This window comes from Gaeumannomyces tritici, assembly GCF_000145635.1.
Source record: "Gaeumannomyces tritici R3-111a-1 unplaced genomic scaffold supercont2.5, whole genome shotgun sequence".
NCBI lineage: Eukaryota > Fungi > Ascomycota > Sordariomycetes > Magnaporthales > Magnaporthaceae > Gaeumannomyces > Gaeumannomyces tritici.
This window is the reverse complement of record NW_008804549.1, coordinates 1,613,356-1,628,134: the sequence shown is the minus strand read 5'-3', so window position 1 is coordinate 1,628,134 and position 14,779 is coordinate 1,613,356. Positions and strand designations below refer to the sequence as shown.

The 14,779-nt window shown below is 57.5% G+C and overlaps 3 protein-coding genes across 3 annotated transcripts; 1 reads left to right on the top strand and 2 right to left on the bottom strand.

Moving 5' to 3' along the window:
* Positions 1–43: 43 nt before the first annotated feature.
* On the top strand, positions 44–2,878 carry GGTG_09531 (forkhead box protein J2; the record flags this gene model as incomplete). Its single annotated transcript, XM_009227382.1, has 4 exons — positions 44–154; positions 252–1,265; positions 1,327–2,195; positions 2,274–2,878. 4 exons carry the CDS (start codon positions 44–46, stop codon positions 2,350–2,352), a joined length of 2,073 nt encoding a protein of 690 aa, XP_009225646.1. The 3' UTR covers positions 2,353–2,878.
* Positions 2,879–4,067: 1,189 nt separating this feature from the next.
* GGTG_09530 (hypothetical protein) lies at positions 4,068–7,261 on the bottom strand. Its single transcript, XM_009227381.1, has 2 exons — positions 5,735–7,261; positions 4,068–5,666 (listed from the first exon to the last, which is right to left on the bottom strand). Exons 1-2 carry the CDS (start codon positions 6,464–6,466, stop codon positions 4,593–4,595), a joined length of 1,806 nt encoding a protein of 601 aa, XP_009225645.1. The 5' UTR covers positions 6,467–7,261; the 3' UTR covers positions 4,068–4,592.
* A 3,529-nt stretch (positions 7,262–10,790) lies between these two features.
* On the bottom strand, positions 10,791–14,192 carry GGTG_09529 (hypothetical protein). Its single transcript, XM_009227380.1, has one exon. It carries the CDS (start codon positions 13,972–13,974, stop codon positions 11,341–11,343), a length of 2,634 nt encoding a protein of 877 aa, XP_009225644.1. The 5' UTR covers positions 13,975–14,192; the 3' UTR covers positions 10,791–11,340.
* Between the last annotated feature and the right edge of the window lie 587 nt (positions 14,193–14,779).

Here is a 14,779-nt window from a genome sequence, read left to right as displayed (position 1 = left end):
CACTTTGCGCGTTGCACGTGTTTTCTCGATTGCAGCCCCCACCATGTCTCCAACAAAGCGCTCCTCGCGAGCCCGCCGAGGCTCGGTTCGAGATGCGACCGTTGAGCGCCGAGACGATTCATCGCCCTCGCGCCCGGTGAAGCGCAGGAAACAGGTACGTTTCTGCCCCTCCTCGCCGGACCCCCATGTGCTCGACGTCAACACCCGGCTGGTGCTCCCCCCGCCGAGGCACAGCTGACGTATTCCTCAAGGCCCAGGCCAACTCTTCGGAGCACGACATCCCCGAGGAGCCCGATTCCAGTCTCGTCGCCGACACGTCCGTAGTGAACCTTCACGACGCCCTCGAAGTGGTGACCCGCGTCACGCAGAACCTGACGTCGCCGCGCGACCAGGTCCTGCAGGCGAGCAAGGACCATGCCAACGCCATACACGAAGAGAACCAGGAGGGAGTCCAGGCCTTTGCCAAAATAGCCGGCCACGACTGGACTTACTACGTCACCAAGACCACCATCAACATCGGCCGCACCTCGGACCCGCCGCCAACACACCAGGACGAGGAGAATAAAGACTTTGTCCACATCGACCTGGGCCCCAGCAAGATGATATCGCGCCAGCACGCCATGATCACCTTCAACTCCACCTGGACGCTCGAGGTCAAGGGCCGCAACGGCGTCAAGTTGGATGGCGAGCCCCAGAAGCAGGGCGTGTCGACCCCACTGACAAGCGGGAGGGTCATTGAGATTGGCGGCATCGAGATGATTTTCGTTCTCCCCCTCGATAGCGCGCCGCTGCGCATACACCCCACATATATTGAGCGGGCCGGGCTCCAGGGCACCGAGTTCTCCGGCACGGGCAAGGATTCCGAGGTTGTTGAGGACGCTCTCCGGCCCACCACCTCGTCCAGCGCCGTCCAGGCCGTGAGCGGGAGGGTCGCGCTGCCCCGTAGCCAACCATTGCCCCAGACGATCGCGCCGGCGCCCCCCGACTACAGGCGCCCAGGGACACCGCCGTCGGTGCGCAGCCGCGGCGCCGGGTCCCAGAACAGGTCGCCGCAGTTCAAGGATGGCACTATGCTCATGAACCCCAATGATGTCGACCTGAGCCTGGACGAGAACAAGCACATCAAGCCCCAGTACAGCTATGCGCAGATGATCACCCAGGCCATCATGAACACGGCCGACGACAAGCTCAACCTCAACGGCATCTACACCTTTATCATGCACAACTACTCGTACTATAGGCACCAGCAGGCTGCCGGCTGGCAGGTGAGTTGTGTCCATATCCACATGTCCTTTGATTGCACTCGTGTACTGACTGGAGTACCAGAATTCCATCCGCCATAACCTGTCCCTAAACAAGGCGTTTGAGAAGGTGGCAAGGTCGACAGACGAGCCTGGCAAGGGTATGAAGTGGCAGATCGTGCCCGAGGTCAAGGACGAGATGACAAGAAGCGCATACAAGGGAGGGCGCGGCGGCCACCGCGGCTCTTCAAACCCGTCCTCTCCGAACCAGCTCAACTATGTGAATCAGGGCCCGAGAGAGATGGCAGCCAGAGACCTCGGTTCCTCGCGAAAGCGCAAGGTCTCGCCGTCTGGCTCGCCCCAGCCCCGCTCAGCCCTTCGTGACCTGCACATGACACCGGACCGCAGCTCCCGTCGTCTCCTCCCCGGTGAGTCGGGTCTGGGGATCGATGGCAGTCCGCTACCACGCTTCCGTAAGACGGCAGCAGCAGCGGTGGCCCTGCCGTCCACAGAGGCGACAGACGAGCTGCAGCCCGAGGATAACATCCCTCGGTCACCCACTCTCACTTCCTCGTATCTCCAGGAGGACGGTGGGTCGTTCGTAACACCGGCGCCGCACCGAGTCAACCTGCGGCTCGCCCCGCCCAGCACTGCTCAGCGGCCCAGCCAACATATGCCAACGAGCTCGCCAGCGCCGTTCTGGAAGTATGCCGACATCGGAAGCACGCCATTGAGGGGCCCGTCGGCTCTAGATTTCAGCCCATCGAGGCCACGACTGGAACCTCTGCCACAGAGCAGCAGCCCTCCCCAGGGCCCGAGCAAGTCTCCTGTTCAGAGCCCAACAAGACGCACAGCGCGGCTTGGAGGGGAGCTGTTGCAACCAAAACCAGGACCACCGGAGCAGCCCCCTGCTGCAAACGAGGTTGAGGAGGATGGAGGGTTCGACCTGACAAAGTATGTAGTCTCCATCGCATTCACTATGCACCCACGCCATTCTTCGTCATGCATTGATTTGCTAACACGTCAACGCAGGGGATTCCAAAGCATCGGTTCTTATCACGCACCAGTCAGCCGTGGCTTTCAAGTCGCACCCGCTGCCAATGGCAGGTAGGGGATCGTCGCCACTATAAAAATGCCCGAGCCTAACTCCATCCATAGCATACGCATGTGTCCTATCGGATTGTCTCCCAGCCGGTGCCTCTGATCCTATCCCTCACGGGAAAGGCTCGGACTAGGTACCATCGATTCCATGCAACCCAGCCCACCCTCACGGGCACCTCTCTGATGCACTCGGGCCTTGCCCACCCCACACTCTTTTTCTTCACGTTTTCCCCTCTGCCATCGTGGAAGTCAGCCAAATCTGGCTCCCCAATCGAACAAGGCCACCACCCAGAAACCAGCGATGACGGTCTGTGCTTGCGTTCACGCCGGCGTACTATGATGGTTTCGTAGCGTACTGCATTTTTCCGCTCTCTTCTTCTCGTGTTCTTGTTGCTGCGCGCAGTGGCTTTGAGGCTCATGCGACAGCGTTGTACTCACTCTCCTTTTGCTCGGTTCCATCACGGATGACACTGCATTTAAGAGGCGAATCGGTTTCGTGGGAGGGTTGGCTGGTTGGTTTTTTTTTTTTTTTTTTTCCATTGCGTGTCCGTTCGGCAGCGTTGTACTTGTACTTTTTTTAATTTCTACCATGTCTTCTTTCCGTCTCATTTTCTTCTTTTCTCTCTTCTTTTTCTATGTTTTCGATTGATTTCCTTTTCCCCGCTCGAACCCTTGCGGAGATTTCGTCCCTGATATTTAGGGATCGTCAACACGAGCCGGCCAAGATATCCCTCCATTTCTGATGTCAAACACCAACAATCTCGCTTCCGGCCCTGGAACCCGTCACCCGTCACCCGTCCCTTGGTCCTACGACCACTCCCCCTCCGGATCATGCAGATCTACTCCGAGGCCAGGAATATGCGGGGTGGTGAGCATTCATCCATGTAGCTACCAACATATCTACGCATCTACCTAGCTTTACCTACTTAGCCACGATGAAACAGGGGAGAGAGATGAATAAAAAAATCAAAATGGGGGTTGCCGAATACTTCCGTGGCGGAAACAAAAGACACGAAATCTACCGTGAGATACAGGAGAACCTAGGTGCATGCATGGGGCGGAGGCGGACTTCACTTTCCGTCGCCCGCCCCTCCGTCCTCCCTTTCCGCCCTCGGGTCCTGCTTCCCACAAAGGTGCCTGATCCAACCATGTTGGATGGCATACAGTGTGACCGGGGGCGGCAGGCGGATGGCTGGGTCGAGGAACTCAGGCAGGGGGGGGAAGACGGGGAGTAACAAGAAAAGAAAAAAAAAGAAACTATTGGGACGGCGTCAGCAAACCCTCCAGCCCGTATCCCTCGCGTCACACGTACGGCTCGTAAGAAACTCGGGGTTGGTTATTTGATTGGCGGGTTATGATGCCTTTGTGTGTGTGTGGCGTTGTGTGCAGCGCGAAGAAGAAGGGGGAGGGGGAGGGGGAGGGGCCTAGGCTGCCTCGGAGGAGGTGGCTGAGATATTACACACGCGTTACCGCACCTGGGCCGGCCGGGCCCCTTGTTTCTGTTTTTTTTTCTCCCATGGTCGTACAGGCGTGGTTGGGGCCGAACCTGTCCCGTCGCACCTGACTGGGGGTCCTACCGGCGAGAATACGAACCGGCTTTGTCTGGCCCCCTCGGCTGGGATAGTCTCAACGTCACGACCTATCCACGTTAAATAGAACATAATCTCGGAGGAACAGAGCAAAGACGGTTTGCGTCATGCACGGGTCCAGATGTAATTGCGAAAAGGGTCTTGTCTTGGATGTCGTAAAAAGTAAACCTCTATTTCTAGGCTTCATATACACAATGTGGTGAATGATCCCCTCTAACCTCTACGCAGCAAGGAGTGTTCAAAAGAAGAAAGATATATACAAGAAATCAAAAAGATTTGGGGGCATGTCGTAGTCCTCGCCTGTTGAGGTACTTGAAGTAGAGGGGGTATTTTTCTTGTACCCTCTTGTTCCACATATTTGCGTAGAATTGCACACAAAAGGAGGCAGCGAGCGGGGGTGAGGCATTAGTCAAGAAGGTGGGAAGGATCGGAGAGAAGGATATGTCAAAGGTGGTTGGTGCAGTCGCGCACTTGCGTGCGCGTTGCCCAAGAAGCCCGACAAAAAATGAGAAGAAAAACATAAAATGGGAAGAAAAACAAAAAATGAGAAGAAAAACGAAAACAGAAGGAAGAAAAACAAAAATAGAAGGAAGAAAACATAACACGTCATCCTTTGTTCCATAGCGGCTCGCCGCTGTGTCGTCGCCTTTGGCCGAATGGCCTACCACGAAAAGGCCTCCTCAACAAAGTCGATGGTGCCGTGGTCTTGCCTGGTCCGGACAGCACGGCGAACCTCGTCGCTCAAAGCGCCGGGCCCGCAGACGGTGACGCCCATGGCGCCGACCTGGTTCTCCATCTCCATTGAGATCAGCGTCTCGATGTTGGGGCGGCCGGGGAACATCTGGACCGTGGCCGAGGGCGAATGGATCTCCTTTGTCGAGCGCGGCCTTGATACGAAGAGCATGATTCGGAGCACCTCGCGCCTCCGCTCCATGGCCAGGATCTCGGTCATCCAGGGTCGGATCCACTCGAGGTGCTCGGGCGTCTGGATGATCCAGACGAGAACCACCTTGCGCGCTGCCACGGTGCCATTGTTGTAGCCGGCGACCAGATCGCGTACGTGGGGCACCGCCTGAGTGATTCCTACACCACCTGCAAAGAGCATGCACGTGCCGTAGGAAGACATGTCATGCATGCCGCCATAAGGCCCCTCAACCAAGCAACGTGTGATGAGGTGGCCCGAGGGATTTGCGGCAGCCTTCTTGTAGAGTGATGCGGTGGCGCCGGTACGGGCGCGAATGATGAAAGACATGCTTGTCCTGCCCATGGACAGGACATCCTGGCGGTTCATGGCGAGGCCCTTGTCAGCGTCGCCAGCCAGTGCCGTCTCGCTCTCGGCACTCCATGCGACGGAGAAGGGGTGCGACTGCGTCCAGCTGATGGTGGGGAAGTAGAGGTAGGCGTGCTGGCCGGGCTTGAAGGTCCAGGGGCGGGCCATGGTGACGGTGACGCGGACGGCGTTGTCGGGGAGGGCCTCGACCATGGTCTTGGTGCCGCCGCTGCCAAAGTTGGAGTAAGCGATGCGAAGGAAGCGAGCGACACGGTCGAAAGCCCACAGAGCGATGACTGTGTAGATGTATTTAATGTGCGGGAGCTCGGCAAGGTTGCAGTGGTACCACACGCCAGCCACAGAAACAGCCGCGGCGATGATGTGCAGGATCTTGAAGGTCTCGTAAGCAGCATGGCGAATCGGGCTCCAAGCCTGAATGAAAATGACGACGAAGGCGATAGCTCCCTGTTGTTTGTTTGTTTTGGGTCAGAAACTCACTGGCACTCGGCGGACATGCAGAAGGCCACACTTACAATGAAACCCCACATGAGGAATTTCGACCCCAAGGCGACGCCGAGCGCGGCCTCCCAGCCCATCTTGTTGGACATGGGTATCAAGAAGGCCAGAGTGTGCGTAACGGCTTCGAGAACGACAATGCGGCCGAGCCACCGGTGAAGCAGGTTCATGGTGTCGAACGAGATGCCGAGCAGGTTGATTAGCGGGTTGTTGCGGCCGGCAAGGAGCCACAGGGGAACCATGTTGACCACGGCCAGGACACCGGTCCTGTTGCGCAGTTGGCTGGCGGCAGAGTCGAAGTTTGCGTGCAGCGGGATGTTGATGACACAAAAGGCAACGTTGGTAGCGACGTAGCCAGCGAGCAGGAAGAGCTGCAGACGGGTGGGCAGGGTGCCCATGTTGACGGCCGACGAGAGTTGGAACTCGCGGTTGTGGCGCTTGCTGAAGATGGGCGCATACCGCATCTCACGCTTGAACCACGAGGCCGTCGCGCCGGTCTGGGCGAAGTAGCGCTGTGTGTCGTTCTGGAGCGACGACACTGTCCGCACATAGTGTGCCATCCGGTTCCAAACCCTCCATATGATCATGACGGCGGCGAGAGATCCCAGAACGTAGTACAGGTAGTTGGCGAGAAGCTTGTTCTCCAGCGCAGGGTCGAAGGGCTTGGTGGCGCCGGCGCCGGCGCCGGCCGTGGCGTTGGTCGGCGCCGTTGCGTTGGCGGGCGCCGACATGTTTGCTGGTGCCGACATGGTGTCGAGCTGTGTAAATCGATTGTTGTGTATCTGGCTGGTCAACGGTCCCTTGTTACAAGGGGATAGACGATAACGTCTCCGTTGGGGGTGACGTCTGAAGTCACGCCAGCCGCCGTGGGAATACCTCGAGATACCGAGTAGCCAGGCTAACTAGAGAGGACCTTGCAACTGGGGATGGTGGCCAACATGAAACGGCAGGATCACCAAACTAGCAAGAGAAGAAGAGAATATGACAGTGCCGGGGATTCAAAGAGAAGTAAAGGCACGAGAGAAGAAAAGAGCCAAAGTAAAAGATGGGCTGGAATCCGGGAGATGACGACAAGGCTCGGAGTACCCTGGTCATGCAGTTGGTCCAGGTGTCTGGGTGGTGGTGACGGGCTGAGTCGATCTTGAGTCCAAAGCCAAAGCTCCTTTTCCTTGCTCTTTCTTTTGTTGTTTGGTCTGGTCTTTTCTCCAGCTAACCTTTAGATTTCCTCCGTGCGCAAAAAAATATCGACTCGGTCGTGGGTGGGTAGTAAACAAAACCAGTTGTTTATCGAAGCCGGCCAAGGCAGCGGGGAGTGTGCTTTTCAGTCCGTCGAAGGGGTGTCGTGCGTTGTGGGTAACCGGCGTCGGGCCAGGGGGGGCGGGAGCACGGCCCGAAAGAAGAAGAAAAAGAAGAAAAGCGCAAATGAGAAGGGAAGCAAAGTCAATAAGAGACAAGGCTCTTGGGAGAAGCGAAAAGTTTGTCGGAGGACGAGGCCGAAAGGAACGAGGTTCCGGTTAGGGGTGGACAGGAGAAAAGACAGGAAAGGGGAGGGGATACGCGGCCTTGTATGATATAGCATGAGCGCGGGATGGCATCCACAGATGAGCGATGGCACCTTGGGCGTCCAGCAGGCGTGGCCCCCTCCATCCGCATCGACGTGCCTGCCTTCCCTGCAATGCAGCGCAGGTCGCCCCTTGCAGCAAGCAGTGCCGTGGCCCAGTGTGATCAGCAGCTTCGCCCAGCCCAGCCAATGCCAGGGCCAAGGACCGGGGTAGGGTGGGGGCCTGTCGAACTTCACACCCACAGCCCCCTTTTCACGCCATTAATACCCCTTCCACACGCCTTCCAAATGCAGCCGGCGTGCTCTTCTTGCAGGAGCTGCCTCAGTCCCCTGCGTCGCCCACCCCCCAAGATACCAAGATAGCAGCGGAGCAGATGGAGGCAAGAGCCGATCAAGCATCTAGCGATCATGTAAGCCGAGAATTCAATCGCCTCTTGGCTGCCCCAGGCTTGCTCTACCATTTCCTCTTTGCGGACGCTTCACTCTGCGAGCGGGCAGAGAATGCGTAGAAGACAGGACGATTCGTTTCCACGAGAGTTTGATCAACCAAACAATTTCTAGATTTCTCAGCCTGCGCTCCGACGGGTTGGGCTCTGTGCTCGGCCATGTCCGCTCTGGGCGTACTGTGTATCCGCACAAGGCCGACGGACGGACTCGCGTTTCTGGCCGTGCGTGCAGCTGGCTTCCGGCACCAACAACTCCTCCTGCTCCCCTGGGCCTGCGCCATGCAGATCATTAGCGGCCAGGGCTCAAAGCCCTGCGTGTTTGCCGGTGTTTGTGCCGTTGTGGCGCTCGCGGAGAGCGAGGGGGAGGGAGAGAAAAGAAGGAAGTGAAACGAAAACAAAAATCCAGGTCAGGGCCAGTTGTCATCCGATCAAGCGACTCGCACCCACCAACCCGGAGGCCGCATAACGCCTACTCCACTTGAATTGGGCGGCCACGGCGCTGCTCGGGCTCTACTGTGTACGCGGCCACTGTAAATTGCGACATGAATTACCCTTTCAAGCCGGTTTAATTCAACAAATGGTCTGGAAAAGGGCTTCGGATGAGGTAACTCCTTTACTATCAAGCCACTGCATAAAAAGAACTTCTGCGATCCCTACTCATTTAATGTGCCTGCTGAATTAAACCGGCTTAAAAGAGTACACTTACAGCGAAGGTTTAAACGATGGACGGTTGCCGCTCCACTCATTTTGACATCTGGTTCGATCTGGCAGCCAGACAGAAAGGACCAGCTTACGAAAGCCCATACTAATCCTATTCCGATGTAACCACACAAAGGCCCAAATACACAATACTTCGATGGATCGGTAGGTACACTTCAAGGATGCATACAGCTCATATGGCTTGGTAGATGGTGCCGTGTTTGAGAAAACGTTCTCGTCCGGCGTCAGTGATGCAATTCTTCCTTCTTCTCTTGGCGCCAAGACCTGGTTGGGATGAGTGGGGCGGCCGGGCGGCAGGTGTGCGTTGGCCGACCGATTGGACGACAGACCCCTGGAAGCTCCGAGCGATGAAACACGCCACACGGCGCCCGGGACCTGGGTTCCCCATACCGCGCCTGTGATGGTGTGCTCGCTAGCTGCCGACGCGTGCGACCTTATCAATTCCATCGGCTCCGGCTGGAAAAGAAAAAAGCAAGCCCCGAGTCTGGCCGGGGAGGGGCATCAAGCCAAGAGCCAGATGCGAAAATAAAGCAACAAGTCCCGATTCGGTAATCCTGCAATCATCCCCAAACAATCGGCTAGAATCTCCTACCTGTTGGCAGCTGCCTCTTTCGCACTCGATTTAATGCGCTTGTTATTGCAAGCCCCTCATCGAGAGTTGGGGGTAGAGGGTATCGATCCTCTGCAAGATCCTATCCTTTGTAATAACGAGAGAGGACCAGGACTAGGACCAGGACCAGGAAAATCAAGGAGCACGCGGGATCCAAAATCTCACATTACCACCACCACCAGTTTACTCACCCCGTGCAAATCAAAAACCACCAGGGCAGAGCTCGCCTCGACTTGCTTTCTCGCTCGCGTATGTGGCCAGTTTAATCGACCGTGTTGATTACCGGAACCTTGCTCATGTTTCATTCCCACCGAGGTCGTGCGATCGGTCCGCACTAGTTGAGATAGAGCTGCCTGCACCCGTCCCGTCCCTGGGTGCTGAGTGGCCAGCCGTGATGTTTCGGCCGTGCCCGTCTGTCCCTCCTATTTCTCTCTCTTCTTCTCCCCCTCATCATCATCCCACGTGTTGCTGTTTGCTCCAGACAACAACAGCCGAGGAGGGCAGTGGGCTCCTTTGAGCGTCTCGGGCTGAAGCGAAGGTCCCACACACCATAATCGCCTTCCCTTGCCTTCCCGCCGCGTTGAGACTTCATCAATTCGAGGGCGGCGAGTGGCACGAGGGCAGGCCAAGCCCCGAAAAAATACTTGGATGGACGTGGTGGGATGACCGATGGGATGGGTCCCGGAGGGGGCGCAAATTAATGCGGGGTCTTGCGCACGAGTCGAAACACTAATTACCTACCGCTTGGCTGCCCGATTTCTTCAATATTCCGGGTGTTTGGCTGCCTGCATGAAAGAGGGCGCCTACATGCCGCTAGAAAACGCGCGCGTCCGGCGACCGCGTTGTGCTTTGCTTTACTTTGCTTTGCTGTCGCTGATCCGACGAGTGTTTATTTCTCTCACCTCGTCTAGTCTCAGCTTGCAGCTTTTATAGGCTCTCAATGCCCGAATAAGTCGAGAAGCAGTAATTATCCTTGTTGGTGTTAATAGATCGCCAGCGAAAGTTTGGTTACAACAAAACCATAACAGAAGAGCTGTCAAACGTCTTGGGGGTTCTCCACTAATAAGGCAAACAGCAGCTTTTGAGACACCCAAAAATAGTACGAGATACATCACATAAATATCTTTCATTATTGAGTCGTTTGATCCCCCAAAGGTAAAAAGCAACATCCAAAGTCCCCACAGATCGCCAGTGACAGGTTGATCATAGGAATAATCCCAGGAGAAGATAATTCCAACATGGGAAACAAGAAACATGCATCTTCCAAACTGCCTCAAAACACCATCATCTTCGCGACAAGGAGTCCACCAGCCGCCAAATGGAAGCCCCCAAGCGCCATCGTTACACTCGGGCAGCCGTCAAGCCCCCTCATGCGGTGACGCCAGCGTCCAACAAATCATGCGACAGACGTCTCCCGAGACGGAGCTCCTGCCGCCATCCATTCCACAGCCCACTCTCCACCGACCTGTTTGTTGACAGAGGGAGAGAGAGAGAGAGAGGTGAGACGTTTACTCAGCGATGGGTAATTCGCGCGTCAAAAGGCAACATCCCCCGAAAGGCCGACGGCGGACGGTTGTCTCGACTTGAAACTCTGTAAAATTGGAAAACCTTGCATGGGGCAACAAAAGGTCAAGGACGGGGATACCCCCTGGAGCCTGGGGTGGTTGTTTGTTGTGGTGATGGGTACCATCCCGACCAAAAGGGTCCGAGGATGCGAGGCTCTTTGCACACAAATACGATAGACTTCAGTATCTTTAAAATGACGTGACATGAGTATACGTCGCATGCGCCAACCAATGCCGGCCAGCCTACCCCTGATGGGTGTGTTGGGATATTCAACACCGTGTTGGCTCGCACAAGTGCCCGGACCCCTCAGATACCAACATCATCTCGCTGCTAGAATACAATCGTAAATTATGATTCAACAATGTCAAACAAACAAACAAACGCCTTCCGCGACGCCTCCGCCACGCCATATGGGTAAGTCCCGATAGACATGTTGGGACGGGCATCGTAGACGGTCCGTCCCTGCTCTCGCGCGCGCCGGGATATGGGTATAAATGGCCTTGGGATGGGGGAGTCCGAAGGCTTGACGTGGGTGATCGCCCTCGTCAAGAGGCTTGAAGGCTCGATGGATAGGCGCAGAATGGCATCCTCGAGACGAAAAAATAAGCGAGAAGTGAGAAGCGAGAAACGTGGAGAGCGTTTGAGTCCGCGGCTCCGTTGCCAACTTGACGGGACGCGGATGCTCGCCTCCAAGGCTAAGTGCGCAAGCGGCGAGCTCGTTCACATGCAGAGCTCGTCGTCGCTCGACTGCTCTGAATCCAAGCTTGGCCTCATTCTCTTCCTGGGGACCCCAGCGGCCGCTCCTCGCCTGTCGTTGCTGTTGCCGTGGCTCCGAAGCGACAGCATCACCGTGGTGCTGACCGGGCGACTCTCACCCACTCGGCGCGGGGGACCCCTGGCCACGACAGTGGCCGCCCTGCGCCTCTTCAGGGTCGGGTTCTTGCGGCAGTTGAAGGACGAGTCGAAAGACAGCTCGTCGTATTCGTTGCTGTCGTCGTAGCTACAGTCCTCTGCTGACGACTCTGCCGCGTCGGCTGTTTGGGAGCGGAGGGCTCGTCGCCTGCCGGCTTGTGGGGGCGTCTCGGGATGCGAGACGGCGGGAGATGCGGTGCGGCACCTCCTGGAGGTGATGCTGCCGATCCTGTTGCTACCACTGTGCGATCGAGATGCCGGTGGCATCTGCGGCTTGCGCGGCGCTGGAGTCTTGAGAACCCACTCGCTGATGCCGTCATCCCACTTATATCCCGTAAATATGTTTGGGGCTGACGACCCATCGCCCGAGGCCTCCGCCGTCTCGTCCACCAATCCGCCCGCCCCAGCTCGCGACTGGCTGAGCGTCTCCGCAAACGCAAGGTCTCGCAGGTCGTTGGTTCTGTGCGCCAGCGAGAATGCGCAGTCGGCCTCGAGCTTGTCGAAAAGCTCGCCATCCACGTCCAGAGCGTGCACCCGCCCACACAGCCCTAGGAGGTATGTCGACGACGCCGAGCTCGTGCCCCTCCCGCAGCACTGGGCGATCGAGCTGATGAGCTTGACGGCTCTGCCGTGGTGCTGTGATGTTCTGGCCCCGGACGACTCCTCCCACAGCAACTCCAGCCGCTCCCTGACGGCGGCCTCAGTTGCATCGTTCGCCAGGTCGGGACTGGTGGAGAGATATAGTGTGAGAAGCAAGAGAAAGACGCCCCCTCCAAATTGGCGGATACCCCTCCCGGTTGATGCTGCCAGTGAGGAGTGCAAGATAACTCTAACCCGTTTGGTGATAATTGCTATCTTTTCGTGCCTCGATGAGCTAGCTTCCGGCTTCGCCAGCGATTCGTGTCCCACAGTCAACATTGTTGCCAGCGAAGCCAACGACGAATCCAGCGTCCTCTCCCACGCACCGCTATTTTCGTCGTCTTGCTTAGAGCTTGATTTTCTATTCCGTCGGTTGACATGCTTGCAAATAATGTTGAGTGATACTTTTGCAAATTCCATCGCCCCCTGGCATGGCCCGTTGCTCGAGATGGCTCGCACCACAGTGGCCCAGAGCTTCCGGAACACCGAAGTGCACATCCACTCCTGGGGCAGCTTCCCACTCGACAGGAGGTTCGCCATCTCCCGCAACGCAAACGCGTCTCGCTTAGACGTTTCCGCCACCGTGAGTAGTAGCCGTACGGGAGCCAAGACAGGGCTCTCTCCGAGCGTGCTGTCAGGGCCCGTAGGTCCCGGGAACGGCGGAGCTTGCACCAGGGCTGCCCGTAGGATCTCCTCGGCCTCGGATCCGGCATTGGAGAGGAGACAGAGCCTGGCTAGGGCGGCACAGAAGGCGGCGTCGGCTAGAATACCTTGCTCAACCGCGTCGCGGAGGATGCGGATGCCGTGGGCCCTGACGACGACCCGCAGATGCCTGTACCCGGCGCCGTCGCCGGGTCCCAGCCCTTCGAGCTCGCTGTAGATGCCGAAGGAGACCTCGGAAGGGTTGAAGGCCGCCTTCTCGCCCCGGGCCTCAGCCTCCTCGCGCTCCCACTCTTGGCGGCCCGCGATGTAGGCAGGCACCTGGCGCAGACACATGGCGAAGAGTGATTTGCGCGCCACCAGGACCGGGGCCGTCGCCCGTTCCGACGCCGCTGCCGGCTCGGCGGTCGCGCGCAGGAGCGACTCAGTGGCGCGCAAGATGGCCTCGTACATGTTGAAAACGCAGGCCGGCGTGGTGCGCCGCAATCCGGCCAGATCCTCCTCCACTGCGGAACGCGCGGGCGCGGTGCTGGCCGCCCGACGACCACCCTGCAGAGGTCTATCTGCCGAGTCATCGACATCCACGGTGAACTTCGGTGGGGGTCGAGGCGGCCCCACGGGGGAAGACAGCTGGTGGTACCGGATCTTGCGGACTATGGGCGTCGGCATTGCCGTGTCGCTCCAGATACAGGCCTTGTTGGCGAAGGCCTGCGACGAGGATGATGACGGTGCTTCATTGTCGTCTGAGGATCTTGGCTGTGTCCTCTGGCCTGTGCGCTGCCTTGAGCCCCTGGTCGAGTAGGTTTGCATGTTCCTCCCTCGGCGGGCTGCAGCAGTCGAGGCGGCTGCTACCCAAGCCTGTCGAGGGGAACAAGAGGTCGGGCCGGGAGAGGGACCAGACAAAGCCTCCCGGGACGCTTCAGAGGTGACACCAGCCAAGGCGGCATCGTTGGAAGGCCAGGACATCTCCTTTTGCAGTGCGGTGATGTGTGAGAGCAGAGGTCGTATGAGGCGGTGGCACCTTGTTGCCGTCCATGGTGTCGATTCAAGGACAGACTGGGAGATGCGGGAGCGACGTTGTTTGCGGGACGGTGAGACGGATCCAGCATTTGCCGCCCCGCCACCCTCGGATATAAAAGACATCTCCAGAGTAATGTTGGCAAGTAGACGAGATGCTCAATCTAAGCAAATCAAAACAATGATTAAGCAGGTATGATAGCTCGCGTAATTCCCCAGTAAGCTAGAGGGCGGGGTGGTGTTGCAGTCTTCAGTATGGCCAAGTAGGCTCCCCGCTCTTATATATCAAGAGCTGAGGCCATTCTGAAGACGCGAGTGACGAGAGCGGCCTGGGTCGATCGATGTATTGCGAGGGCGTGCAACGATTGAGGAAGATGTAGAATGCAGCTAAGGCAGGGTTGTAGAATGGATACAGCAAAGGGATAATACTAAAGACATTGACTAAGCTAGCCGCAGGGATGTATTATGCATGTTTTGAGGTGAGCATAGCGACCTTGGAGCTGCTCCCTTGCGCTGTGTGATGTTGCAGCTTGGAAGGAATGCAAGTGGCCGCCGAGTCCGCGGTTTGTTTACAGGATTTCCTCTTCTGGACTGATAAGATAGCACCGTCCGCCCCTGAGAGCTCCATGCATTCTCGCCTCATTGGTCATCATTTCCGGGGCGGCCCCACATTCTCAGCCACGTCGCAGCTCGGGCAGGCAAGCACTCGAGCAAGTCAAGGTCGCGATCTCTGTTGACACCAATCAGGGCAGTGCCACGCGACCGACTTTGCTGCCGCCAATCGACGCCAGAAGCGTTGGTTCAATCCGAGTCGGTTAGGGTCCCTGCCCGCCTCCAAAGCCCGCCCGCCTCTAAAATCGCATGCATGGAACTGCGGAGGCGAACGGGCCACACGCACACGCACACCTTTGGGCTACCCTCTTTGGGCTGC

Excerpts from the sequence above, each read along its gene's own strand:
- GGTG_09530 (XM_009227381.1), bottom strand. The coding sequence starts at position 6,466 with ATGTCGGCACCAGCAAACATGTCGGCGCCCGCCAACGCAACGGCGCCG. Across the intron at positions 5,667-5,734 it reads TCCTCATGTGGGGTTTCATT|GGAGCTATCGCCTTCGTCGT; the intron begins GTAAGTGTGGCC and ends AACAAACAACAG.
- GGTG_09529 (XM_009227380.1), bottom strand. The coding sequence starts at position 13,974 with ATGTCTTTTATATCCGAGGGTGGCGGGGCGGCAAATGCTGGATCCGTC.